Raw genomic sequence first — 26,313 nt, 5'->3', positions numbered from 1 at the left:
TAAGGGGAAGGAGCTAGGAAATGGAGATGGATGACACGGAAAAAGAAGGGGTGGCCCATGGAGCAAGTTCCTAGAGGCAGGAAGTGGATGGGATCCAGAAAATAGGGGCCAAGTGAGAGACAGGGGAGGAGAAGCTAGCCCCTGAGAGAAGGAGGGGCTCCTTCTTGCAGGGGTGGGGAGGGGTAAGAAGGAATGTAACCCAGGAGGGGTGTGGGTAGAGAGGAGAGACAGAGAGTTCACCTTAGCAGTAACTACTTTCTTTGTGAAGTAAGACACCAACACATCTCCACCTGATCTCGTCTGATCTCGGAAGCTAAGCAGGGTCGGGCCTGGTTGGTACTTGGATGGGAGACCAAGATATCTCCAGAGAAGAGGGTTGAGCAAGTCTGGAATTACGACCCAGGAGACTAGGACATGGGTGTGAGCACAGCTAAGCAGTCCTCAGGGTACATTCGGGGCTAGATGTCCTCAAAGTAGGGGGTGGGGGAGGACACCCATTCATGCTGCTTTGTGAGTATCCGCATTATTCAGGAGTCCAGCTTAACAGAAGAGAGATATAAAGCTGAATTGACCCCATGCTTGTCGGTCTGCCAAAGGCAAGGGGCCAGGTGCTGGGAGAGCCAGTAAGAGAGGACTTGAATGATGTAGCATGGGAAACAAGTGGGGATAAGCAGGGGCTTGTCATGCCTGGAGAATGTAGGGGAGAACAGTGACGAGAATGGGACAGGTAGCAGGGCTTTTCTTCACAACATTTGCTGCAGTTAACAATGAAGTCCTTATTTGCTTGTTGTTCTCTTGCAGCCGGTACGGGTTCTAAGCGAGGAGGGACCATGTCTCTTTGGCCTGCCCTCCACCGCATCTCAGAGCCTTGCAGAGTCCCTAGAGCATAGCAGGTGCTGATTAAATCTTTGTGGAATGTGGAAGGAGAGAACTGGAAGGTCTAGGAGAGACTGGATGAGGGTCAGAGAGGCACTTGGACTCTCTTGCAGGTGGAATATTCCCCAGGGATAACGGGACCCAAGGTGGAGCAGCTTCGGCTGCGGCTGAAGCAGAGTGGAGAGAGAGAACCGTGGAGGTAAAGAGGTGAACACACACACGCACTGAGCCTCTGGGTCACAGTTATGGTGGTCTGGAAGTGGAACTGTGGAGCTAAGAGAAGGTGGTCCCCTCGTGGCCCCGTGATATGGGAGTCGTGGGACAGAAGAGAATGAGCAACTCAATAGGAAGTGGTCTCTTCGGACAAGAGCAAAAGTGTGACGTGTAGTGGAAAAGGGCAGCATGGAAAATGGTGGTGGGAAAGTCAACAGGGCCACAGTGACCTACCGGGAGGCACAGAGCAGAAGGGAGAAGGGAAAATGAAGGGGTGGAGGTGATGGGAGATGAAGGGGATGACAAGCCAAAATTAACTCGGCTCACATTGCTGACCAGAACTCTATCCAGAAGGGAGCTGAGTGTTGAGATTGATGGGGGAGGCTTGAACAGCTGCTTGCATCTGGCTCTCGTACTGGCTAAAACCAGGAGCAATCGATGGGAGTGGCCACCCAGGCCAATGGGATCACCATGAAGAGAAAGATTCTGTTCGTGGGCACGTCTCAATTTAAGGCAGAAATTAACTGAAAATCAGTTGGGACACAACTGTTTCATCTTTTCAAAATTCCTCTGCAAATACTTTTCCTTCCACACGAGTGTTCTGCATCAGATCCACCTTTGCTATCAGCACATAAATAATCAAGGTCATGGTCTAACCGGTCCAATCACTGCCAACATCTGGGTAAAAAGGCGGGAGTCGTAGCATTATTTTTATTAAGACTGGGACCCAATTGGCTGTGAGCATTTTATTCTCATGATTATTCCTTGATTCTCATTGCAGATTATTTTTATTTTTTCTAGATTGATTCTAAGGATTTGTTGTTGTTGTTGTTGTTTTTACCAAAGAATCAGCTTTTGGATTTGGCACCACCTTTTCCTGAATGAATTTCTGCTTTTTAACTGTGTTTCATTTCTTCCTCTTTTCTTTGGCTTCTTTTCTTGTTCTCTACTGTTCAATTTTTTGAGATGAATATTTAATTCACTTCTTTCTCTTTTTTTGATTGATTTAGGTTCCCAGAAATTTTACAATTTCGATTTCTGTATCTTCTTTATGCCAAGAACGTTTAATAAAGTACTTTTTAAATTCTTTTGTGGAAAATTCCAAACATACACAGAAGTAGAGAGAATAGTATAATGAATTCTTATGTACCCGTCACCCAGCTTCAACAAGGGTCAATATCTGACCAATCTTGGCTCGTCCTAACCCCAACCCCAGACATCTTATCAACTCCTCTTTAAATATTTCAATATGTAAATAGAGAGATTTTTAATCTCCCAGTGGAAGAGACATTTTGTTTCTGGCTTTATCATTAACGTCTGATTTCACTGCATGATGATCACTGAATATTTTCTGTATTGTTTATAATCTTGGAATATCTGTAATTCACAAACATCACACAGGCACTTGGGAAGAAGGGATATTCTCTATTTCCAAGATAAGAGTTCAATCTCCAGGATAAAGAAGATGTGGTATATATATATACAATGGAATATTATGCAGCCATCAAAAAATGAAATCTTGCCATTTGCAATGACGTGGATGGAACTAGAGGGTATTATGCTAAGCGAAATAAGTCAATCAGAGAAAGACAAGTATCATGTGATCTCACTGATATGAGGAATTTGAGAAATAAGACAGAGGATCATAGGGGAAGGGAGGGAAAAATGAAACAAGACGAAATCAGAGAGGGAGACAAATCATAAGAGACTCTTAATCTCAGGAAACAAACTGAGGGTTGCTGGAGTGGTGGGGGTGGGAGGGATGGGGTGGCTGGGTGATAGACACTGGGGAGGGTATGTGCTATGGTGAGTGCTGTGAATTGTGTAAGACTGATGAATCACAGACCTGTACCCCTGAAACAAATAATACATTATATGTTAATAAAAATTTAAATTAAATTAAATTTAATTTAAATTTAAAAAAAGAGTTCAATCTCCATCAATCAGCTCTGCCTAACTCTATGTCATGGATTAGAAGTACTAAACGTAGACTTCTCTTGATATCGCTTGTAATTCCTACTTTACAAATGGAGCTGCTAGAGTATTCAGTTTACAAATCCCCCTTGTTATTTTATCTTCTTATAATTACACCTATTAGTATGAGAAAGTGCCTTTTGGGAAGGGGGAGGGCCTGAATTCCATTCCATCTGATACTAAGACTGAGCTCTCTACTTTCCTTCTATTTGTATTTGCTTATTACCCTGTAGCCTGTCCTTGGTTTTCAGTTTTGATCACACGGTTCTTCCAAACACCTTAGACCTTATCATATTAGACCTAAGCAGTCCCATCAGTCAAGGTTTTTAATTGCAAGCAACAGACTCCACTAGAGTGTTTAAACAGAAAATAAATTTGTCGGGCGCCTGGGTTTCTCAGTCGTTAAGCGGCTGCCTTCGGCTCAGGTCATGATCTCAGGGTCCTGCGATCGAGGCCCACATCGGGCTCCCTGCTCAGCGGGGAGTCTGCTTCTCCCTCTCCCACTCCCCCTGCCTGTGCTCTCTCTCTCTCAAATAAATAAATGAAGTCTTAAAAAAAAAATCTATAACCAGATATCCTCCTGATACCACATTGGATGTAGTTGGGGTTTTTAAAAATATTTTATTTATTTATTTGACAGATAGAGACACAGCGAGAGAGGGAACACAAGCAGGTGCGAGGGTGCCTAATGCTCTGAGGACATGCTGCAGGTGCTTTAACACCAGACTGTAGGCTGCCTGAAATAACAGGAGAAGACTGGTATCTTAGAGCAAGATAGGACACATTGAGGAGTTGGAATACTTTTCTTAAAGCCAATGGGAGGCAACTGAAGGCTTTTTTGCATTTTAGAGAGATCGCCCTAGCAACAGTATACATAGAATGGACTGGAGGAGCTTGCTGGTGGCAAGCAGAAAGTCCGGAGGCTATCGCCAAAACCCGAGAGGGAACCCATGGGGCAGTAATGATGGTGTCTGCGGGGGTCCTGAGAGGGACAGCCGGGACAGGCGTCCAGATGGAACCAACAGAACTTAGCGGCTGTGGGAGCAAAGCTAGAGTCACAGATGACCCCCCCCTTTTCCGTGTTCCTTGAGCGACGGAATTCTAAAGCGAGGTTATGAGAAGAGGTGCAAATTTAGGGAAAGAGGGTAGCGTGCTGTTTTGAGTATCCCAAGTTTGGGACAGCTGAGGAGTGATGGAACAAGAATCTGGAAGCCGGGAGATGCCTGATGAGCAGGACTTCTCAACCCTGGGCCCACACCACCAACACCTGGAAAGCTTTGAAAAATAGTGATGCCTGGGCCCTGGGCCCAGAGCTTCTGATGTAGTAACAGCCCTGGGGCGCGATAAAGCAGCGCAGGTGATTCCGATGGGCAGCCAGGGTTGGGACCTTCTGGCACAGAGAGGAGGGTGCAGGGCCTGCAGGGTGGCCCTCCCCTCGCTACCCCTTATGAGCCAGGTGACCATGGGCAGGTCATTAGTCTTTCCCCTCCTGAGTTTCCTCCTCCAGAAAATGAAGATTGTCACACTTCCAAGAACTGAAACTATTAAATCAAATAATACGTGTAAAGTGCCTAACCCCGTTCCCGGGACATGCGACAGCCCAGACAGGGATTCACTGCAGGCCCGAGTCTGGGGAAGGGCAGAACTCTTGGCCAGTGCTCCTGAAGAGATTGGGGCTTTCTGTGTGCTGGGAAGGGAGAGGAGGAATCTCCCCAGCCTGTGACAGACAGACAAGAGGACACCCGCTGTGTGGCTCACAATCTGGTGGCTCACGCCACAGTCTTGGGGACTTACCTCAAGACACGGGAGGCAGCCGAAGGCCTCCCCACTCGAAGCAGGGCACCAGCGGCCAGGACCCCATTCGGGTACCACCCTGGAAGTGCGACACATCCATGCGCTCGCGTGGGCGCTGGGCAAATCTGCAGGAAGCACCGCTGTGTGCCAGGCAGGTGTTCAGGTTCATTCCGTAACCAACGTGATGGAGTCCCTACTGCGTGCCAGAGGCCACGCTAAGTTCTGGGGAAATCATAAACCCGAAAGAGATGGTCTGCAGCCCTGCAGCCAACAGGCCCTTCTCGACACCTGTCTCGTCTGTCCCCGCTCCGGCATCCCCACAGCCACTGCCATCGACACCCCGTCATTTCTCTCCTGGGTTTCGGCAGGAGCCCCTCACTCTTTGGCCCATCACTGGTAGCAAGCTCCTCCAGTTCACTTGACACTCAGATTACAGGTTATTTATCAAATAATCACTCAACAACTGTTCAATAACTGTGCGATTACGTGTCACAACACGAGTACACAAGGCCGGGACGATATATTGGGGGCTTCCCTGAGGATGTGCCCTCCAAACTGAGAGAGGCGGGCCGAGGAGACCTCTCCGGCTTGCCCACCCTCCCCGGGGCTCCTCCGTGCCCTGCTTCACAGTCTCCCTCAGCCTCGACTGCCCGGTCGCCTGGGCCCCCACCTGCGCCACTCGACCCCCGCCAACCCCAACCCACGTCCTCCTCGGGGTCTCTCCTGCCCGCACCCTGCCCCCCAGCCCCCACTGTCCACCATCGCGGGGCTATCATCGGACCTCTGATTCCTCACTGCGAGGGACACTGCAGGGGGCCGAGCCTCCAGGTCTGTTTCCCACTGGACCCAGCAGCTAACACGATTCTGAGAGTACGGGTCAGGGTTCAGAGAAACAGAACCAACAGGGGGTGTGTGTGTGTGTGTGTGTGTGTACAAGGGAGGAGGAGAGACAGAGAAAGGTTTGTAAGGCTTTGGCACATGCAATCATGGAGGCTGACAAGTCCCAGCCTGGCGAGGAGTGGAGAGCCGGAACCAGAGCCCCGGTCTCGTGGCAGGAGGGCTCTGCCAGGAGCCGTGTCCAAACACTGCAGGGAGGGCTGGCTGGGAAGTCATAAAAGGCCCCTTGCAGGAGAACTTACTGCCCTGCAAGCTGCACTTCAGAGAAACCATGTCCCACTCCAGCAGGCAGAAGAAACCCCACTGATGCTGGAAGGCAAAGCATTCAGAAGGGTTCCAAGCCGCTGGTGTCAGGAGCCAGGTACTTGCTCCTCCTCCGGGCAGCGTGGGACCTACCGCAGCCGTGCCGTCACCTCTCGGTCATGTTTCCGATGGGAGCGGTGCGGTGCTAAGCTCCACTTTGCAAGACTTAATCTTGACCTTCCACCTCTTGAGCAAAGAGAAGCAAGTTCACCAAGCTGCCTTTCTTCCTTTTGCCCTCCCTGCTTTCAATATTTATTTGAATACTTTCTCCATGCCAGATCTTAAGGACACAAAGACGACTAAGCCAGGATCCCAAGTTCAGAGAACTCACATTTCAGCCTGGGGCATGGCGGGGCTGTGACAGCGCGCTCCGTGCTGGGCGTACCTGCCCCCTTGCTTACACTTCACATGTGACCGGTCTCCCTGGGCAGCCCTTTGTATGTGCAGACTGCTGTTCACTAATATCCTGCCCACCCCTTCCAGTTTATACAGAAAAATACCGTAGCCAGAGATGAGGCACCCTGGCAAGACGTGGCTGGTATCCAAACAGCAAGTCTAAGGCAGACAGACAAGCCCACGGGGGTCAACACATCTGAGAAGTTGTTGCATCGTTCCAACCACTAGAGGGCACCAGCCAACCCCTGATCGGTCCAAACCTGCCCAGCCCCAGGTCACTGTGTTCCCAGATCCATAATACTAATTAATACTGTTTATCTTTTCTCAAAACGAGTCTTGCAAATCAAGCAAGCTTTAAACTGACCACAAAGACTTTACTCTTGAGCCAATAAGAGGGCAAGGGGCGAGGGAATCAGCTGGCCTAAAACAAAGAAGAAAGGCCACAGATGAGGAATGGATCAGAACCAACGACAAGGCATTTTTTAAAAACCTATGCTCATTATCCCACCCATCTGCCAACAGGTAAGCACAACATAACCTCACGTTACTGACAAGCCATTGTATAACAATGGTATCCAAATAAATGCCAGGTTAGGGACCACTGCATCAGAATCAAAGATACAGATCCAAGGACCACACCATGGGAAATTTTTTTTTTTTTAAGCAGGCTCACACCCACCACGGAGCCCAACACGGGGCTTGAACTCACGACCCTGAGATTAAGACCTGAGCCGAGATCGAGAGTCACCCAGGCGCCCCAGATATTCCTCTTAATAAGCTTGGAATGGGACCCCCGGATGTGTATTGTCCAAAAGCCTCTGTATAAAAGAGCTTAGGAGCTATTGTTATATAACTGGAGTATCGGAAACGTGGACATCAAGAGTGAGAGAGAAAACTGAATTCAAACATCTGAGGATTGTGGGTAACTTGCACCTTTGGGAGCTGTAAGAGGGAGAATAAATCTACAGGGTCACTGGGCATATTGAGAACTGCCTTCCTGCTTTGTGAAGTAGCAGCTACATTTGGTTGTTGGAAGGTGGGTGTGAGTTATTAGCTGAGAAGCCTTCTTCCGGGACTTCTGATCTCAAAGGGATCAAGGCTACAAGCTGGAAAGGGGACTGGTTGGAGTTAGGTTAGAGTTGGAGTTAGGTTGGCCTCATTTGTAGTCAGCTCTACCATTGGAGTTGGAGTTAGGTCGGCCTCATTTGTAGTCAGCTCTACCATTTAATGGTTTTATGCCCTTGGGTCAAGTGTCCTTGAATTGCCCACACCTCTCGTAAAATAAACATGATACTCACCTCATTGTGGGGATTAAATGAGCAAAGATCTGTAAAGCACTTAGTGCAAGGGAGGGGAGGGCTCCTGGCTCTGTGCTGACCATTGTTATTATTAGCCCAGGAGAAAGAGCGGGACACCACCCCCCACTGCCCTCTACAGGGCACCAGTGGCCTAGGCTCTGTGTAGGTCTGTGCAGTACACATAGACCTCATGGCCCCGGCGGGGAGTTCATGGGGAGGACGGTCTTTTCTGGCATGTGGTCTGAATTCATCACCTAAGAGCCTCACAACGCTCCTTTTCTGAGTATCTCCTTCTGGAACCATCTGCACCCTGGCTCCTAGGAATCCTAGCAGCTTTGTGAGCTCTTCTCCTTCCCCTCCGATGACCCCCTTCCTTGTTGGTGGCCTTCTCCCTCTCTCTTTGCCCGTGGGCATCCCCCAGGATTCTGTCCTTGGCCCCCTCCCCTTCTCCTTGAAGCTCTTCTTAAGTGACTTCATCCACTGTCATGGTCGTGGGTCCCTGTACACGGACAATGACCTTTTTATCTCGGACCTGCAGTTTCATATCTTACCCGTCTTCCGGGCACCCAGTTACGGGTGTTCATGAGCTTTAGCGTTTTCAGGCCCCAAATTAAATCAGTCATCTTCTCCTACACCTCCTGCGCCATAACCATGCCCCCCTTACATTGTCCTCTTATTGCTAATCTCAGCGGGGTCACCGTGTAGTCAATTGCCCAAACCGGAAATCCAGCAATGATCTTCCCCATTCTTCTCCTGCCACGTTGAATCCTTCCCCAGGTCCTGCTGATTTTCTCTCTCCCTGATGTTCAGCCATCTCTACTCTCATGCAGGACCTCGGCATCTTTACCTCAACCTGTGACAGAAGTTAAACTGCTTTGTGCCAAGCCTGCCCCCCATCCATGACTCATTCCCTCCCTCCATCCTCCTCGCAATTCCTGGTCTAGTAAGACTACATTGTGGTTTCCCCAAAACCAGAAAGCCATTCCATGCCCTTGTGCCTCTCTGTGCCGCCCCTTTTACAACTGAGAGCACTCCTCCCACCTGGCTTTGCTCGGCTACCTCTTACTCACTGTGGTGGGTTGAATGATGGCTTCTCAAAAGTTATGTCCATCCAGACTTGAGGTTGTTCCATTATTTGGCAAAAGGGTCTTTGCACATGTAATTAAGTTAAGGATCTCGAGATGAGATCGTCCTGGATTATCCAGGTGGGCTCTAAGTCCAAGGACAAATAGGACAAATGTCCTTATAATGTCACGCGGACAGCCATGTGAAGACAGAGGCAGAGACCGGAATTCTACTGCCCCAAACAATGGACTGCCTGCGCCACACAGAGCTGGAAAAGCCAAGGAACCAAATCTCCCCCAGAGTCTTCAGAGGGCCCACGGCCCCGCTGACACCTCCCTTCTGGATTCTAGCTTCCAAAACTTAAGAAAATTCATTTCCATTGTTTGAAGTTACCACGTTTGTGGCAGCCCTAGGAAACGATACACTCAGTCACCGTTGAGAACTCAGTTCACTCATCATCTCCTCCAGGAAGTCCTCCCTGAGCTCCTCTCACCACCTGCCTCCTGCTAGCTTGTGTCAGATTCCCTTCCCGGGTCTGCCTCGCTCAGTAAACTCCTGAAAGGCAGCGACAGGGTTCTGATCCCCATGGTCACATGAGGTGTCAGCACTGTTCCAGGAAGATAGCAGGTGCTCCCTACCAGGATTAACCCATGAGGAGGTCAGCCCCTGCACACCTCCCAGGGGCCAGGTGTTGTGGCAGGAACTTCACAAATGTGACCTCACTGAGTCATCTCGATAAGCCTAGGAAGTGGGTTATCAACTCTGCTTCATGGATGCAGAAACTGAGGTGCAGCGGCTTGCCCGGAACGTTCGCACAGGCAGAGTTAGGATTCACATCCAGATCTCCTTGAATCACAGGTCCTGGTGAGTGTGAGCACGGCATTGCCAAAAGACCTGTGGCCAATTAGAAGAAGGATGCTGGAGAAGGGTGGGGAAAAGAAAGACTGAGTCTTAGTTAGCTAGGTTTGAGACAGAGCAATTGCACGTGTGTGTGTGTGTGTGTGTGCACCATAACAAAGGCATGGATTATAAACTAACTCACAATGCAGCATAAATATATCAGAGTATCTTTAATCCTGAGGCCTGGGAGCAAGGAGTCCTGTGATGGAAAAGGGATAAGAAAGGACGAAGAGGGAGAAGGGAAAAGGGAAGGAAGACAGGAAGGAGGAGGGGTAGCTCTGCTAAGTTTGGAAACAGAGCATGCTTTTCTTTTCTCCACCACCCCACTCCCTCTGGCCCACCCCTTGGCCCCTTCTAGCCGCCTGGCTCTCAGGGCCTCAGTGCAGATGCTGTCTGAGCTCCCGCTATGGCACTTCACCAGGGACGGGAGGCTAAATAACGGCCCCCCAAAGACATCCATGTCCTAATCCCTGGAGCCGGAGAATGTTACAAATGTCACCCGCCTAAAAAAGGACTTTGCATATTTGATTAAGCCAAGAATCCTAAGGTAGGGAGACTGACCAGGTGGGTCTGAAATACAGCCACAAGTATCCTTCGGAGAGAGGGGCAGGTGGGGAAGAGAAGGTGGTCTGACCCTGGAGGCACAGATTGGGGTAATGCAAACACAAGCCCAGGAGTGTTGGAGCCATGAAGCTGGAAAGGCTTCCGATCCTAGAAGCAGATCCCGCTTTAGGCCCTCCAGAGGGAGCGTGGCCCTGCTGACACTGATCTCCGCCCCTGTGCTACTGATTTCAGACTTTTGGTCTCCAGGCTGCGAGAGAATAAATTTCTCTTGTTTTTTAAGTGTATGGTAATTTGTTTATGGTGATTTGTTACAGAAGCCACGGGAAGGGAATACACCAGGTCTTCCAAAATTATACTCAATTTCAATCAAAACTTATTTTCTTGACAGCACCCTTTAATTTGGTGTTAGAGGGCCAAAATCAAGTTGTACCAATTCACGCTAAGGAGAGTCCCTAATGCTCTAAGAGGTGATGAAATTTTTAAAGGAGGGGATTTAAAATTCCTCAAATTCTTTTTTTTTTTTCCTCATTAAACTTTTGTTTTAATGAGTCTCAAAATTCTGTGACAGATTTTTGGTCAAATCATTTCCATTAAAAAGGACTGATCTTTGGGGGCGCCTGGGTGGCTCAGTTGGTTAAGCAACTGCCTTCGGCTCAGGTCATGGTCCTGGAGTCCCTGGATCGAGTCCCGCATCGGGCTCCCTGCTCAGCAGGGAGTCTGCTTCTCCTCTGACCCTCCCCCTCTCATGCTCTCTCTCTCACGTAAATAAATAAAATCCTAAAAAAAAAAAAAAAAGGACTGATTTTTAAAAACTAATAACTTAAAACTGCCACACACACAGAAACACAAATGGTCCACAAAACATTCTCCTTTCCTTCTGAAGGTTTTACAATGCATTGTTATCACTAACCAGTCTTTTACTATTCAACTTAAATGGCCAATGACGTTGGAGGGGCGTCTAGGTGGCTCAGTCGATGAGCGTCTGCCTTGGGCTCAGGTCATGATCCCAGAGTCCTGGGATCAAGCCCCGCATCAGGTTCCCTGCTCGGCGGGAAGCCTGCTTCTCCCTCTCCCACTCCCCCCCTGCTTGTGTTCACTCTCGCTGTGTCTCTCTCTGTCAAATAAATAAAATCTTTAAAAAAAAAAATGGCCAATTGACACAAACAGTTCTGAGACCGTTCTTCCACCACTCATTAAGAGTGGGTGGCAGGTATTGGGGCTAATATTCACTTAGCCTTCTGAGCTTTCTGGGCAGACTTGGTGACCTTGTCTGCTCCAGCTGACTTCTTGTCCACTGCTTTGACGACACCCACAGCAATCGTCTGTCTCATGTCACGAACAGCAATCCGGCCCAGAGCAGGAGAGTCAGAGAAGCTCTCAACACACACAGGCTTGCCAGGAACCACATCAATGATGGCAGCATCACCAGGTTTCAAGAACCTGGGACCATCTTGCAGCTTTTCTCCAGAACGATGATCTATCTTCTCCTTCGGCTCAGCAAACTTGCAAGCAATGTGAGCTGCGTGACCATCCAGCCAAGGTGCATATCCAGCACTGATCTGGCCTGGATGGTTCAGGATAATCACCTGAGCTGGGAAGCCAGCTGCTTCCTGGGTGGGTCATTTTTGCTGTCACCAGCCACACTGCCACGACAAACATCTTTGACAGATACGTTCTTGACATTGAAGCCCACACTGTCCCCAGGAAGAGCCTCCCTCAAAGTTTCATGGTGCATTTCCAAGGACTTTACTTCAGTTGTAACATTGACTGGAGCAAAGGTGACCACCATGCCGGGTTTAAGAACACCAGTCTTCACTCGGTCCACAGGGACAGCACCAACACCACCCATTTTGTAGACGTCCTGAGAGGCAGATGCCAGGGCTTGTCAGTTGGATGAGTTGGTGGCAGAAATGCAATCCAGAGCTTCGAGCAGTGTGGTTCCAGTGGCAACCCCATCTTTATGGGTGACTTTCCATCCCTCGAACCAAGACATGTTAGCATTTGGCTCCAGCATGTTGTCACCATTCCAATCAGAAATTGGCACAAATGCTAACTGTGTCAGGGTTGTAGCCAATTTTCTTAATGTAGGTGCTGACTTCCTTAACGATTTCCTCATGTCTCTCCTGGCTGTAGGATAGCTCAGTGGAATCCCTTTTGTGAACACCAACAATTAGTTGTTTCACACCCAGTGTGGAAGCCAGAAGGGCTTGCTCACGGGTCTGCCCGTTCTTGGAGATACCTGCTTCAAATTCACCAACACCAGCAGCAACCATCAGGACAGCACAGTCAGCCTGAGATGTGCCTGTAATCATGTTTTTGATAAAGTTTCCGTGTCCTGGGGCATCAGTAATGAATGGTCACATAGTACTTGCTGGTCTCGAATGTCCACAGGGAGATATCAATGGGGATACCACGTTCACATTCGGCCTTTAGTCTATCCGAGACCCAGGCATACTTGAAGGAGCCCTTGCCCATCTCAGCAGCCTCCTTCTCAAATTTTTCGATAGTTCTTTTGCTGATCCCACCACATTGGTCGATCAGATGACCAACAGAGGTAGACTTGCCCAAATCTACGTGTCCAGTGACGACAATGTTGATGTGATTATTTTCCTTTCCCATTTTGGTTTAGGTTGAGCTGTGGTTTTCATGACACCTGTGTTCTGGCTGCAAACCCACTGCGAAAAAGCTAAAATTCCTCAAATTCATGTCTCATTGGTAAGATTAATGTAAAGAAATAGAGTGGACTGAAACTGTAATCAGTGGGGTACAAACTGGGGGACGGGGGGCAACAAACAGGCAAATTACAAATGAGGGTCTGCCCTTAAGGGCTCTCCCTTAGTAGGGTGCTTCTTTTGACACGTGAGAACTTACAGATTCTTCAAACACCCTACATTTGTTCTCAGCGGCTGCGATGTCATCCCGTCCAATGCTTGGCACACAGTGAATGCTGGATCTGGTGGTGAATGAGTGAAGGGGACAGGGAGGAAGGGGAGGAGCTGGGCTGTCATCTGCAGGCAAGGATGGGACCAGGTGACCCACCCTCAGACCTCAGGGTTACAGCCCATACAATGGAACTGTTATTAACATTCCTATAATGTACATTTCTCCCCAACCTGAATCTTTTCCCCAAGTTCTCGGTCATATATTGTAATTTACAATAATTTCTTATTTTCAGTAGCATATACCTCTAGTTTTCTGTGCAAATTTACCCCGTAGAGCACATGAAATCTTCATGCTATAGAAAGAGCCAACGCTATGAGCCAAAACTCTTCAGGGATAACTTCTGGATGGCCACCCAAGTTAACCAAGAGTGAAAAGCTATAATTATCAACCCAAAAGAAAGCCAGTTGCCTAGAATAATCAAAGTCCATAAGGGACACCATTCAAGGCATCTGCAACATACTTTCCTAAGCAATGTTAACATCAAAATATGGACAGCAACAGCCTCATCTCTCCTGCAATCTCCCTAAAATTACTATTTCTCAGTAGTTATATTTATACTCCCCCTAGTTCTTGGACTTCTTTTTAAAGTCCAAAAATAAATAGTAAAATAGGACAACATGGGGTCCTGTGAGAGACTGCCTATTGAATTAGCTCGAGCATGGATGCTAAAATAATCCTCAGGGCTCCACTCCCAGTTTTTGCTTCATTCAACAAAACAATGTTGAAAAACTACATTTGAGAGCATCTATTACTTTCAAGTACTACACAGACAAGTAGGAAATAAATCATTGCATATAGGAGACAGTACTTAAGGGAAGTACTGCAAATGCTCTATAGAATATTTGGACAAGCAGAGCTACAAAGCCCCCTTTGTTCGTCGGAAGCCTTTCAATCTATGCAATTAATTCGTACCACCTAGGATAGCCTGGAAGTCTCCTCTACCTTTGCTCTCCCGCTGCCACCCGCCCAGGGTGGCCGTTCCTACCTGGGATTTGCCCATCAAATGGTGGCCTCCAACTTCAGCTAGAGCAGTGCTTCTGAACTCTGAAGGACACTGGAGTCCACAGAGGATCTTGTTCAAATGCAGATTCTGATTCAGTTAGGTCAGGGGCGGAGCCTGAGGTTCTGCATTCCTAATGAGCTCCCAGGTGGTGAGGACAGGGCCAGTCTGAGAAGTCCATTGGAGTAGCAAGGGATTAGAGCACTTTGTTTTTTCCTTAAAACAAAACAAACCAACTTCTGAAGGTGTCAGATTCTAGCAGCAGGCGTGACGTGTCAAGATTTCCATAAGGGTAGAGAAGCTGAAAAGCATTTGGATAAAGGGTGGTGCTAAGTAGCAAGTGTGGTTTCAGAGGGGCTGCTCCGTTCAGCAAAGACTGTCAGGTACTGTCCCTGCCACATACTTCTGTTGATCCCATCACTGAGTTGAGAATACTACTGGTGATCAGAGGGGGGCGGTGAGGAATCGGGGATGCTGAGTAAGTAAGCTAAAGGCCAGAGAATTGGCCAGCCCAAGAGGCTACCCAATGCACGTCTGCTAGAATAGGCATCGGGAGTGACCGTTGTGTTGAGGCTACTGGACTGGGGCCATCAATAGAATATTTTCTCCTTTCTTAGAGTACCAGCCCATGGGCCATGTCCTTTTCTGCTGGGTATTCCCAGCTTCTGGCTCCTATCAGGGCTCACAACATGCTGTCATTACAGGACTTGTGAGAAGTAGGAGCACATAAAGGAGGCTCAAGGATGCAGCTGATGCCTCGGACAACAGTCACGCCAGCCAAAGGCAGCAGGATGTCCCCGACCAGACTCTCCTGCACAGTAACAGAGACGACACTGGAGCAGTCAGCCTGGAGGTTAGCAAATCCACCGACAGGGGAACACTTTGAGGAAGCAGCCTACCGGCAGTATCAGCTCTCCTGCTTGCCCCTCAAACTCTCCCGCAGTACAAGGGTGTGCTGGATGGGACGGTCTTTAGGCTTCTCTCACAGGAACGATCCCGCTGTCCCACATTCCGTGATGCCACTTGCTTCAGAAAGAGCCTAGGAATTCGACTCCCTTCAGCCCTTGTCTTGCTGGTACCTCACATTTTCTCACTTGATTAAATCCCCAGTCCCATTAATGAAACTAGAAAAACCTGCTCTGTGTATTCGAGGTGAGTGTTGGAGGGAGAGATTTGAAATCACCCAGAATACTTTGTCTTAGAGCAATTTGGCTGAAATTACCAAATACTCACTATATTTTCCTCATTCTATTCATTTCCTCTTCCCCTTCCCAAATCCATAAATCCTCAGTTTCTAGAATTGGGGAGAAACCCCAAAGAATCCATCTTTTCAGTGTTTGGAAGCTACAGATCAACTCTATAAAGAAAAAAAAAGCAATATTCACAACCATAACATACATAGTCGGCTTGTGATTGCGGTATTCTCCAACAAAGGTCTTCAGATACTAGGAGTCTTAAATGCAGACTAATATTTAATTAGCATTGCCTAATTTCTAAGTAGTCTTCCTAGTTTTGCTTTGAGGCTAGTGTTTGAATCATTTGAAATGACTCTGATATCAAGAAGCTTCTGCATTTAGAGGCTTTTTCAGTCTCCCACACACAGAGAGGACCCCACTGGCCAGCAAGCCCCAGGTGATGTCACCTGCAAGAGGGGGCATCTACCGCCCCAATCATTTGTTCCAGTTTGGGTCAATTTAACAAACCTCAGGAGAAAGTACTGTGGCCTTTTCAGGAGAGGGAAGCTTTCTTAGAGATGAAACAAACAAACAAACAAACAAACATGAAATGAATGAAAATATCACACAAGGGCGCAGACCCCACAAAACACTACCACATGAGAGCCACTGCAGAAGAGATTTCTGGGCAAAATGAAGCTATGAATTGAGTACTTCAATCTTATTTTAGGTGCCTTGCTTATATTTACTTAGTTCATTTCAGTGGCCACCTTGTGACCTAGTAAGTACACTCATTGTTTCCATTTTACAGAAGAGGACACTGAGGCCCAGCCCAAAGTCTGGCCCGGCTGGTGGGGGGGGGGGGGGGGGGGGGGGGTGAATGCCTGTTGGGCTCCAGCACCCACAGTTCATGACTCTGCTTGGTTCTGGGTGGGAACTAGGTCAAGATCAGGGAACACTTTATCACCATCCTGCCGAGGAGGATTCAAGGGAAGATGGCCATGAGGGTCCTGGTGCCCCACTTTTTGGGATGTGCGATTGGAGCCTTCCGGCTGGGACTGAATACAGTCCTTGCCTCACTGGAACCAGGTGGGGCGTTCCCCCTCTCCCAGAAAGGGCTGCAGCCGCTGGAGGACATGGTGAGCAAGCCTGGGAGTTCATGGTGAGGAAGCAAGTGCCTGCTCCCCACCCCCACTCTCCACCCACCTACCTACTATGAACCCCGGCCAAGCCACACGTGGGTACTTACAGCCCTGGGCAGGCCCCGGAGCCCAGCTCAGGGAGCAAACACGAAAAATTCAAGTTTGCATGGAATGAAATTTGGCCGGCGGAAGGTGCCTGCAGCTGGTGGTTAACACCAGCAGTAAGAGGATCAACGCCTAGTCCAGGGCTTAAAAGGGGAGGGTGGGGTGAGAAGCGTGCGCACTCCCTTTTACCCATTCACGTTAGTTAATTTGGATGATAAGGGTTCGTGTTTAATCCCTTTGTGTGCGGGTGAATATACTGAAATGGACAACCCCTGAGAGGGCACCCGCGGCTGGCAGAGCGACCTGCGGGAGGGTGCAGGTCGTGTCCAATCTGGCGTGATGTAGAAAAGAAACGTCCTGACCAGACCGAAAGCAAGACGGAGAGGGACAGCCTAGGGGTGCGTGGTGCCCACCGAGCCGCACACCTCCCAGGCCACGGCGGGTGGGCTGCTCTCTTCCCCAAGGCCCAGCACCCCAGGCCCGCCTCTGCGCCCTAGGAGCCCCCTAGGTCCCACCAGCGAGCGGGGCTCCTCCTTAGCCACCTCTGCCGAGGACAAACGACACCCAAAGGGAGAGTCCGGGCCCTGCCACGGCCCATTACAGTAGAGAGAATTTAGGCGAGGTGGGGGGGGTTAGAAAAGGAGGGAAAGATATCTAAGGAGAGGTCTCGGTTGTTCTCAGATGGAACAGATCAGAAAAAGGTGAGAGCTCAGTGGCTCTAGAGCAGGTTGTAAAACAAAAACCATTTTTATAGTTTCCATCTGCAAGAAAGCTCACACTCCACCTATACCCCGCACGCCCGGAGCCCCCGGAGTGCGGGACCGAGGCAGCAAACGGGAGCGAGCCCTGCGGGTGGGGGAGGAGGCCCCCCGGCCGCTAGCCAGGCTGCCCGCAGGGGCGCAGGAGGCGGCGAGAGTTCCCAGCCGCCGCCGCCCCCCTCCTTCCCCTCGGGCCCGTCCAGCAAATTTCTTCCCTGGTTTCTGTTCGTGCCTTCCCTCCCTCCTCCTCCCCCGATATATTCGCTCTCTAAAACCATAAAAAAGAGATCAACTTCCCTAACTTCACGGAGCCCTTTTCAGTGACAAATATTGATGCCCAAAGTGTCTGCGCTCTCCCGCCCCCAAACGTTAAGAAAAGGCGCCCGCGAAAGGGGGACATAAAAAGTTAACAATGCTGTGAAAATATGTTTGCAGAAAATAGACAATCGTTGGATTAAACGTATTCAAGTATGAAATAATGCCTTTTTGTGTCAAAACTTGGGCGATGGGCGGGTACAAAAGTTCCCTGTGGCAGCTACTTGCTCCCTTTGTGAGCCGTGCGCTTTGGCGTCTCCACTTGGGCGCATTACTCAGAGCACTCTAAGCGCGATTGTTTCTCCCTTTCTAATGACATTTACCGGATCAAAACATGCTGTTAATTCGATCAGAAGGCTTCACCCTCCCTGACAAAGCCACAATAATTTCTCCTGAAGTTTGTTAAATTGACCAAAATTAGGCAAATGAATAGGGGTCTGTAGGCGCCCCCTCTCGCAGGTGACGTCGTATAATGCTCGCCTGGGCCAGCTGCATTCCCCCTTTTCTTCTCGGCCCACTCTTCTCCGTGTTGCCCCCCACCCCCCCCACCCCCCCCCCCGCTCACTCTCTCTCTCTCTCTCTCTCTCTCTCTCACACACACACACACACACACACACACACACACACACACGCCTGCCTGTCTCTCCTCCCCCACCCTCTGGCATTATTAAAATTTAGCCCAATGAAACTATTCATACTTTTCAATGGACATTTTCGTATAGGATAATAGGCTACAAATTGAGCCTCTTCCCCCCGCGAAGAGAGAGCCCGAGGGGGGAGAAAAGAAAGCAAGCGACGTGGTCAGGAGTAGGGGGGAGCGTCGCGTGCCAAAGACCGGAGGGAGGGGCGAGGCGAGGCGGGAGCCTCGTGTGCCAGCCGCAGCCCCACACCTGCCGGGATGTCCGGACAAATAAAGCGGTGTAAACAAAAAGGGGGGAGATGGACGTGTCACCAAGTCGTGTGAGAAAAGCCTGGGAACAAACGGGGCGCCTCCGTCTCCAAGAGCTCTCCCTTGAACCCGGCGGAACAGCCTATTAAAGGCTTACTTAATTACTTTAATGACTCTGGACAGGCTTTAAAACGCACTCGGCGCTGGGACTGCGGGCTTGCTGGGATTTGTAAACAGGCAATCGTGTGAGACTCAGCGGTGGGACTAAAGGAGGCGACACTGTTTTGTGAGGGTCCTCGCCCCCCGGTGCCCGCGGCCGCTGCGCCCCGGCGCTCTGCGCCTGCTGCAGGCGCTCCCTCGCCCGCCACCCCAAGTTTACCGCCTCCTTTTCCCGCCGGGTTTGTTGCCATGCAAATGTTAGTCCCCCGCCGATCACGTGTCCTTTGAAGGGCCACGTGGATTAACAAAGCTGATCTGCCCCCAGCTCGCCCCCCTCGGCTGCTAATTTTTTTTTTTCTTAACTTCTTTAAAACTGATCTTGAATGCATACATCCCCCAAACGCAGCTCCCCTAATCCTATGGAATAATTCAACTCGTGAATGCACTTGGAGCCCTAGATGACCGCTTTATAAGGCAGTCCCTCAGAGTTGGGAGGCTGCAGTCTACCTGGGACACTGGAGGAGGCACACGAGGCGGAAAGTGGACGGGTGACTCGCGCCACCTCCTCTCCCGAGGGCGCGTACTGACCAGGATGTCAGACAAGCTCAAGGAACGCAAAGTGAGTCGGCTGAGTCCAGACAGCCCTTGCGCCCTGATGGTGGGGGCGTCTGAACTCCCCGAGCCGCCACCTGGCTGGACCGACGGCAGGGACGCGGCACACGGGACTCTCGTGCGGAGGAATCTTGAGTGGTCTGGCGGGGGGAATGAGGTTAGAGAGGGGAGACTCCTTAACTAGGGAGGAGCCCACGCCCGAGACTGGTGGCCACCTCCCCAGTGCCCTGGCGCTCAGCTTGACGGCGTGGCCGGAGCGGGTAGGGCTGCTGGAAGAGGAGCGCACCAGCCTGGGCGTGAGAGGGCAGAGCTCATTTGACTCTTGTGTGGAGGGGCAGGGACCCCTTCCGGGGGGAGTCCCTGGGCCGCGCTGGGGGTTTGGGAAGACGGTTGACACGCAGCTACAGCCACGACTTTGACGACTCCCTGGGCAACACTACCCTAAACGTACAAACCTCTGTTCGCAGAGAACCCCCGTTTCCCACAAAGTGATAGAAAAGCGGAGGAGGGACCGGATTAACCGCTGCTTGAACGAGCTGGGCAAGACCGTGCCCATGGCCCTGGCGAAGCAGGTAACGTCAGAGGCAGAGTTTACAGAGCCAGGCGCTGGGGCTCCTCCGCTGCCACTCTCGGCAGGGATGCAGGGAGTCCGGAGACGGAGAGGGCCTTTCCCGTGGGCTCTTCTCCCTGCGGGCCCGAGCGCCGAGCGAGCCCCAGGCGGCCCTCTGCGCAGATCCACTGCAGCGCCCTGCTCGCTGCTCCAGATAAATCCGTGCACCCAGCCTGCCGGGGTTGGCTTGCGCCCGTTGGGTCGCTGCGAGGAGCCCTTCCTCCTTTTGCAGAGTTCCGGGAAGCTGGAGAAGGCGGAGATCCTCGAGATGACCGTTCAGTACCTGAGAGCCCTGCACTCCGCTGATTTTCCCCGGGGAAGGGAAAAAGGTGGGCTTGGGTTGGGCAAAGGGGAACCTGGGCAGGGAGCATTCGCCTCATAGAGACTTGGGGGTGGGAGTAGGAGTGAAGGCCTTCACGAGAGGTCTCCACTCTGGATGCGGCCGAAGCGGGGGGAGGCGAGGTTCTACGTAAGCAAGGGGGACGGGGGACAGGTTTCTGGGGATGCTGGTTCCGTCGCCTCCTCTCAGGTGGGGGAAGGGTGGGGTCTGGCTCTTAAGGAAAAGGGGGTCGTTTGCTTGCGCTTTCCGGTCTCCAGAATGGGGTAGGAGAGGACAGGCCTCGAATGGGAACTCTGGCCAGAAACATGATGGGAGGGAGGTGCCTGATACCCGCCTCGGGCTCCCGATGGGCAAGGGGCTGCTCATGGCTTTTGCTCCTTTCCGCGGGTTTACTCGCCCCTCCAGCAGAACTGCTAGCGGAGTTTGCCAACTACTTCCACTACGGCTACCACGAGTGCATGAAGAACCTGGTGCATTACCTCACCACCGTGGAGCGGATGGAGACCAAGGACACCAAGTACGCGCGCATCCTCGCCTTCTTGCAGTCCAAGGCCCGCTTGGGCGCCGAGCCCGCCTTCCAGCCGCTAGGTTCGCTCCCGGAGCCGGATTTCTCCTATCAGCTACACCCAGCGGGGCCCGAGCTCGCGGGCCACAGCCCCGGGGAGGCCTCCGTTTTCCCGCAGGGCGCTGCCCCCGGGCCCTTCCCCTGGCCGCACGGCACGGCCCGCAGCCCGGCGCTGCCCTACCTGCCCAGCGCGCCCGTGCCGCTCCCGAGCCCCGCGCAACCGCACAGCCCCTTCCTGGCGCCCGTGCAGGGGCTGGACCGGCACTACCTCAACCTGATCGGCCACGCCCACCCCAACGCTCTCAACCTGCACCCCTGCCAGCACCCCCCGGTGCTCTGACACTGCCTCGCCCGCCAGATTTCTCCGAGCGTCGGGCGCTGCTTAGGAGAAATACTGTATGTTGTACAGGTGTAAATATTGTGCCAACAAAAAAATGGGTGGGGGGAAGGCCAAGAGCAAATTAGTCTCCTGAAGGATCTCCCCCCTGGCAATAAACGATTTCTGATAAAGAGATGTATTTCTTTGTTACCTCCCGCTCCTCCACAACCACGTTTGGAGGTGCCGAGGGCGCCAGTCTGATAGGGCCAAGGTGATGCTCTTCAGTACTTGGGGGCGGGGGGCGCCGCAGGGTCTGAGCAGGAGGGAGGAAAGCCTAAATGGAGCCTCGCTTCGGGGCCGGAAGTCGTGGCTCCCTCGGAGCTCCAGACCCTCACCCGACAGGTGCGCACCTTGGGCATTTGCCTCGGAGCAGGGCGCGCGCGAAGAACTGGGCCCTTGACTCTCAGAAAATGCAAATCGAGGACCCGCCCCAAACTGGCTTTAGCGGACTTTTACCAGCTCCGACCCGGGCGCCCTTCCTACTGCGACACAAGGCCGGGAATCGCGCGCGCACCACGCGCCGGCTGGCCTGGAGAGCGGCGCAACTCAGGCCAGCGAGATGCATGACTAAGTTTACAGCTTTAACACGTCTCTGGGGAAAAAAAAGAGAGAGAGAGAGGAAGTAACTTCTGAGTTATGGCTCAGAAACAACATACGAGGAAGTTCCTTACTTTTGGATGACGACTACTCAGCGCCGCCGAAGGGTTCAGGGAAGCGGGCCTTGCCTTTTTGCGCACAGATCCCCTCAGCTTCAGGGACGCTAGGCAACCGGGTGAGCAACCGGCAACGACCAGGTCAAGAGACGCGCTCCCCAGGGGACTGTTCCCTCTGCAGATCCCCACCATCCGCCACTGGCGCGGGGTCCAGACGCTGGGCCCAGACGCGGGGCAGTCTGTCCAGGTTCTCAGGCCGGTGAGAAAAAGCCTCCCTTTCCCCCTTTCCCGGGAGAGAGAGGCTGGATTTTAACCTTCTGCTCAACCCAGAACGTCGTGAGGAAAGTTTTCAGGGCCCAGGGGAGACTTGGCCAGTGATCTTTAGGAGATGAGGGTTTTCAATTCCAACTGATCTGCACCCCACCCACAACACAGCGATACACTCAAAATAGCAAACAAAAATCATGTTTTTCTAAAGTCCCAAATAGCAAAATGAGCCTGCTATTGTTTTATGTAAACCGGTAAAATGAACAAGGTATCCAAAAGGCTGATGTTGTTTGTGGCGATTTAAATTGTTTTCTTTCATTGCTTTTTTTCTTTGTTCCTATATTTCCTTTTTTGTTCCCTAGCTCTGATACCTTTAAATAAATAATTTGAAATTATGTAGCAGGTTTTCCTGTTTCCAGAGGCCATTCAACCAAACTACAATTATTTGTCTTCTCCCAGATTAGCTGGAGGACAATAAATTAACTTATTCCATTTCTGTGGACAGGGTTTAAGGGAGCTCTGACCTAGACTATTTACTGAGGTCATGGAATAGGATGACCTGCAATTTGTAAACCATCAAACTCGATTTAATCAGAGACAGGCGAAAAAAAAAAAAAAAAAAAGGAAAGAAAAGATAAGAAAAAAAAAAAAAAAAAAAAAGGAAAGAAAAGATAAGAAAAAAAAAATAAAATAAAATAAACCCTCTTCATTACATTGCCCATAAAGTGAAATTTAAATGTGCAAGGAGGGGGCAGGGGAAATCTATAAACTTTAGAAAAGGTCTTGCAAGTAAGGAGTTCTTGCCCTAACCTATACTCCATGTCACTACAATACTTATCTATAAAATGTGAGATGCAAATACCTCCTCCCCTTATGAACTGATATAGCTGGAGCCTGAAAGCAAATGTCAGGCCAGGAGGCCTTCCGGATCACAAATATACATTGCACAGTATGGAATGGAAGTGAATTATGCAGAAATGGGAGAATGCATGGTGCCTATTATTGGAACACATGTCTTACACCCATTTTCATCAGCGCTGGATACAGAATATGAAGAAGGCCTTTCAGGCTTTTTTTTCTCTGAGCATTAAGCCAATCTGAATTCCCTTTGGCAGTGAAGCATTAAAGATATAGTGTTACCCTGGAAATATAAATTATTAATATATTCAGCATTTTTGTCACTTCTCAACTGTTAACCAAATTAGACAAAACTTTCTTTTACTAAGTAGATTTTCTCTTTGGGATTAGCTTTGGGAATGCACAGGGCCACCACAGTAAAAACTGTGGTCATTTACATATAATTTTGCAAACTTCCACTGGTCCATGACAGTCTTTGTACCTCAAATGTTGGTATTCTTGATTTTTTTTTTTTTCTTTCTCATTTAACTGTGGAGGATAAAACCCTGCTTTGGGTTTACAATGACTTTAGGATAAAAGTCTCCCTCCCCTTTCTCTTCCTCCCTCTTCTATGTGTGTGTGTGTGTGTGTGTGTGTGTGTGTGTGTGTGTTGTGTCTTTTTCAGAAACCTTCATTCCAAAGTTCCAATTCTCCGGGCTTGGCCAAAAGTCAAACTTGGAATAGTCTGACTTTGCAAAAGATTAAAAATGTCACTACAAAATGGAATTGATTCAGATCAGATTGTGACTTTAAAGTGTTCTTTCCTGCACTTTCTCTGACAACACATTCCTCCCAGCCTTGCTGTCCCAAACCCCCACCTCCTCCCTGCCTCTGTCTGAGTCTCTTAGGCCCAATCCCTCCACTCTTTCTTTTAAGTAAGTTGTATAGTAATGGTTTCCAAGAGAGGCTCAACCAAACCCAGAAATAACAAAAAACAAAACGCAGTGGGTTTGGCTGGAGGTGACCCATTGTGACACCCCTGAAAGGGGCAACCCCTTGTTTCTTGGGCTTCATCCTTGAGTAGGCAAGAATAAAAATAATCATCCCCATGAAATCAAAGGTTTTCTCCAGAGGCTTGAGGGACAAAGCTGATGGCTGGTGCTTTGGGTCGGTCCCTGTGGCTCTGTAGGGCTAGAAGTAGGCGGTTCCAGGCTCTCCGGCTGCCCCTGCCGAAAGGGTGGTAATACAGAGCTCACTGGTGCTTCCGAGCGTTATTGAACAAACACAGCCCATGTATCAGTGGGGGCCCTCCAGTCTGGGCTGCTACATACCAGGCAAGGAAGCTGGAGGAGCAGCTATGTAAGGGCTTCATGGACCCCACAAAAGTATGGCATTCCTAGGAACCTGGTAATGGGTATCTGCATGTATGCCAAGAAAAATAAGGCAACACTTAGTAGGTGCTCAATAAACATTTGTGGAATGACTAAATGAACTGCCTAACAGTGCTGAGCCTCTTGGAATTCTGCATCTCCCCTAGACTTCTTGTTTCTGGCCCTCAGATCCCTCCTCACTTCAGCAGAGACCAAAACGTACCGGTATACCCAACTTTGCCCAGAAATTCTACCTTGTGGTCTGGCAGCGGGAGACAGTGCCTGGCCTGCTGGGTGAAGGCAGTTAACTCGTGCTTAGGGCCCAGCTAAATGCAGACCCCAAGTCCAGGATTTGAATTCTGAACTCACCTGATGGAGGTTCTGCTCCTTTCACATGAGAAAGATCCAAGACTGGGCTGAGCCAGAGTCTACCTTCTCTTCTGCACCATTAGTTGTTCAGAGTGGGGCTTCTGGAGCCAAACTACCTGGATTTGCATTCCAGCTCTGCTGCGTACTAGCTGTGTGCCTCTGGACAAGTTGCTAAGCCTCTCTGTGTCTGTTTCATCATCTGTAAAACAGGGATATTAAAAGTGCCTGTACCTCATGTGGGTTGCTAGGAGGATTAAGCGAATTGGTACACTCAAAGCACTCTAGACAGTGTCTGGCCCATAGTGAATGTTCAATAGATGTTAGCTATTATAATAATAATTATCTAGCACTCCCTCCTTTCTCCTAAAGAGTCAGACCCTTGCGGCCACCTCAAAGAAAAAAGTAAAATGTCAAGGCAATCATTAAAAAAAATCTGAACTTTCCCCGCCCCCCAAAACAAATCTTAAACCGCAAGGCTTGTTCTGGAACAAGGCAATAGTCTCCATTTAGGGCAAGTGGGGCTAAGGAGCTCTAATTCCAGCACATGGTCAATCTGGGGGCTGTGAGCCCTTCTCCCAGTTGTGACTGATAATCCGAGCCCCCCTGATAACCTTGGAGTACCATCTCTCGCACTCTCCCCTTATGGCCTTATGTGATCCTGCAACAGCTCTTATACCTACATTCCCACATTGTCTCTCCAATTACACATCAATGCCTGTTAACATACAAATCTTGGCTGTTGCAAATTCTCTTTTGGAACATGGGGTACACGAATAAACAAATTCAATATTCCTTAAGTACACTTTCTATGGCAGCTTTATGTTCTTGTCAGCATCTCCCTCCACCCCTGCGCTTTTCCTATGCAAGCCTTTCATCTGTCCTCTTCTTCACCTGTCTGCCCCACCGCTGGCTCCAGACTCAACCCTTGATGCAGGTAAAGGCTGTGCCCTGGAGGGACCCTGTCCCAAGTGCTCACTCCCGGGCTCGCTTGGTCTTCAGTCCTCACTCTCCTCACCTGTCGGATTGCTTGGCTCCTGCTATCTGCTTCTCCATGTGTCAGGGGCCTGGCATAAGAGTGTATCTGTGTGTGTTCCCCGTGTGGAGGGGGGATCCCTGGAGTAATCCTTCTGATACTCCTGGTATCCCTTCCTGGTCTGCAGCTATCAAGGGCAGTGCTCAGGAGGTGGGCCCAGGCACCCAGCTGGCCACAGAAGCCCTTTCTCTCTCTGGCTGCCAACCTGCCCACAGGAAGCGAGCAAGCATCCCTACTAGGCTGGTTGGCAGATTTCCAGTCTTCCTATACTTCTTCTGGGTAAGTTTAAGGTCAAGTGTTGCAAGCCCCCCTCTCTCCACCCACAGAAGGCGCATACGCTGATCAGTAGCAAAATAGACATTTTTATCTCCACCTGACACCTACATCTACATCTCAGATGATTTAGAGCACAGAGAGGAGGGAAAAAAAAAGACTCACTAATCAGATAGCCTGAAACCCGAGAAGCTGGGGGCCTCCGTGCATGTAGCTAGGAAGGTAGACACACATATATG

At 50.2% G+C, this 26,313-nt stretch overlaps 1 protein-coding gene and 1 pseudogene across 2 annotated transcripts; one reads left to right on the top strand and one right to left on the bottom strand.

Annotated features, from left to right (window-relative positions):
• Positions 1–11,506: 11,506 nt before the first annotated feature.
• Positions 11,507–12,899, bottom strand: LOC118010069 (annotated as a pseudogene).
• Positions 12,900–19,358: 6,459 nt separating this feature from the next.
• HELT (helt bHLH transcription factor) lies at positions 19,359–21,233 on the top strand. Of its 2 annotated transcripts, none has more exons than XM_035003873.1 (4): positions 19,359–19,385; positions 19,846–19,950; positions 20,221–20,317; positions 20,737–21,233. In XM_035003873.1, the coding sequence occupies exons 1-4, from the start codon at positions 19,359–19,361 to the stop codon at positions 21,231–21,233; spliced, it is 726 nt and encodes a 241-aa protein (XP_034859764.1). The 2 variants fall into 2 exon arrangements, with proteins under 2 accessions (XP_034859764.1, XP_034859763.1); XM_035003872.1 differs by having other exon boundaries at positions 20,734–21,233.
• The last annotated feature ends 5,080 nt before the right edge of the window (positions 21,234–26,313 follow it).

The sequence above is a fragment of the Mirounga leonina genome, unplaced genomic scaffold, assembly GCF_011800145.1.
Source record: "Mirounga leonina isolate KUSES-001 unplaced genomic scaffold, KU_Mleo_1.0 Mir_128, whole genome shotgun sequence".
Lineage (NCBI taxonomy): Eukaryota > Metazoa > Chordata > Mammalia > Carnivora > Phocidae > Mirounga > Mirounga leonina.
This window is presented reverse-complemented; position numbering and strand designations above follow the sequence as displayed.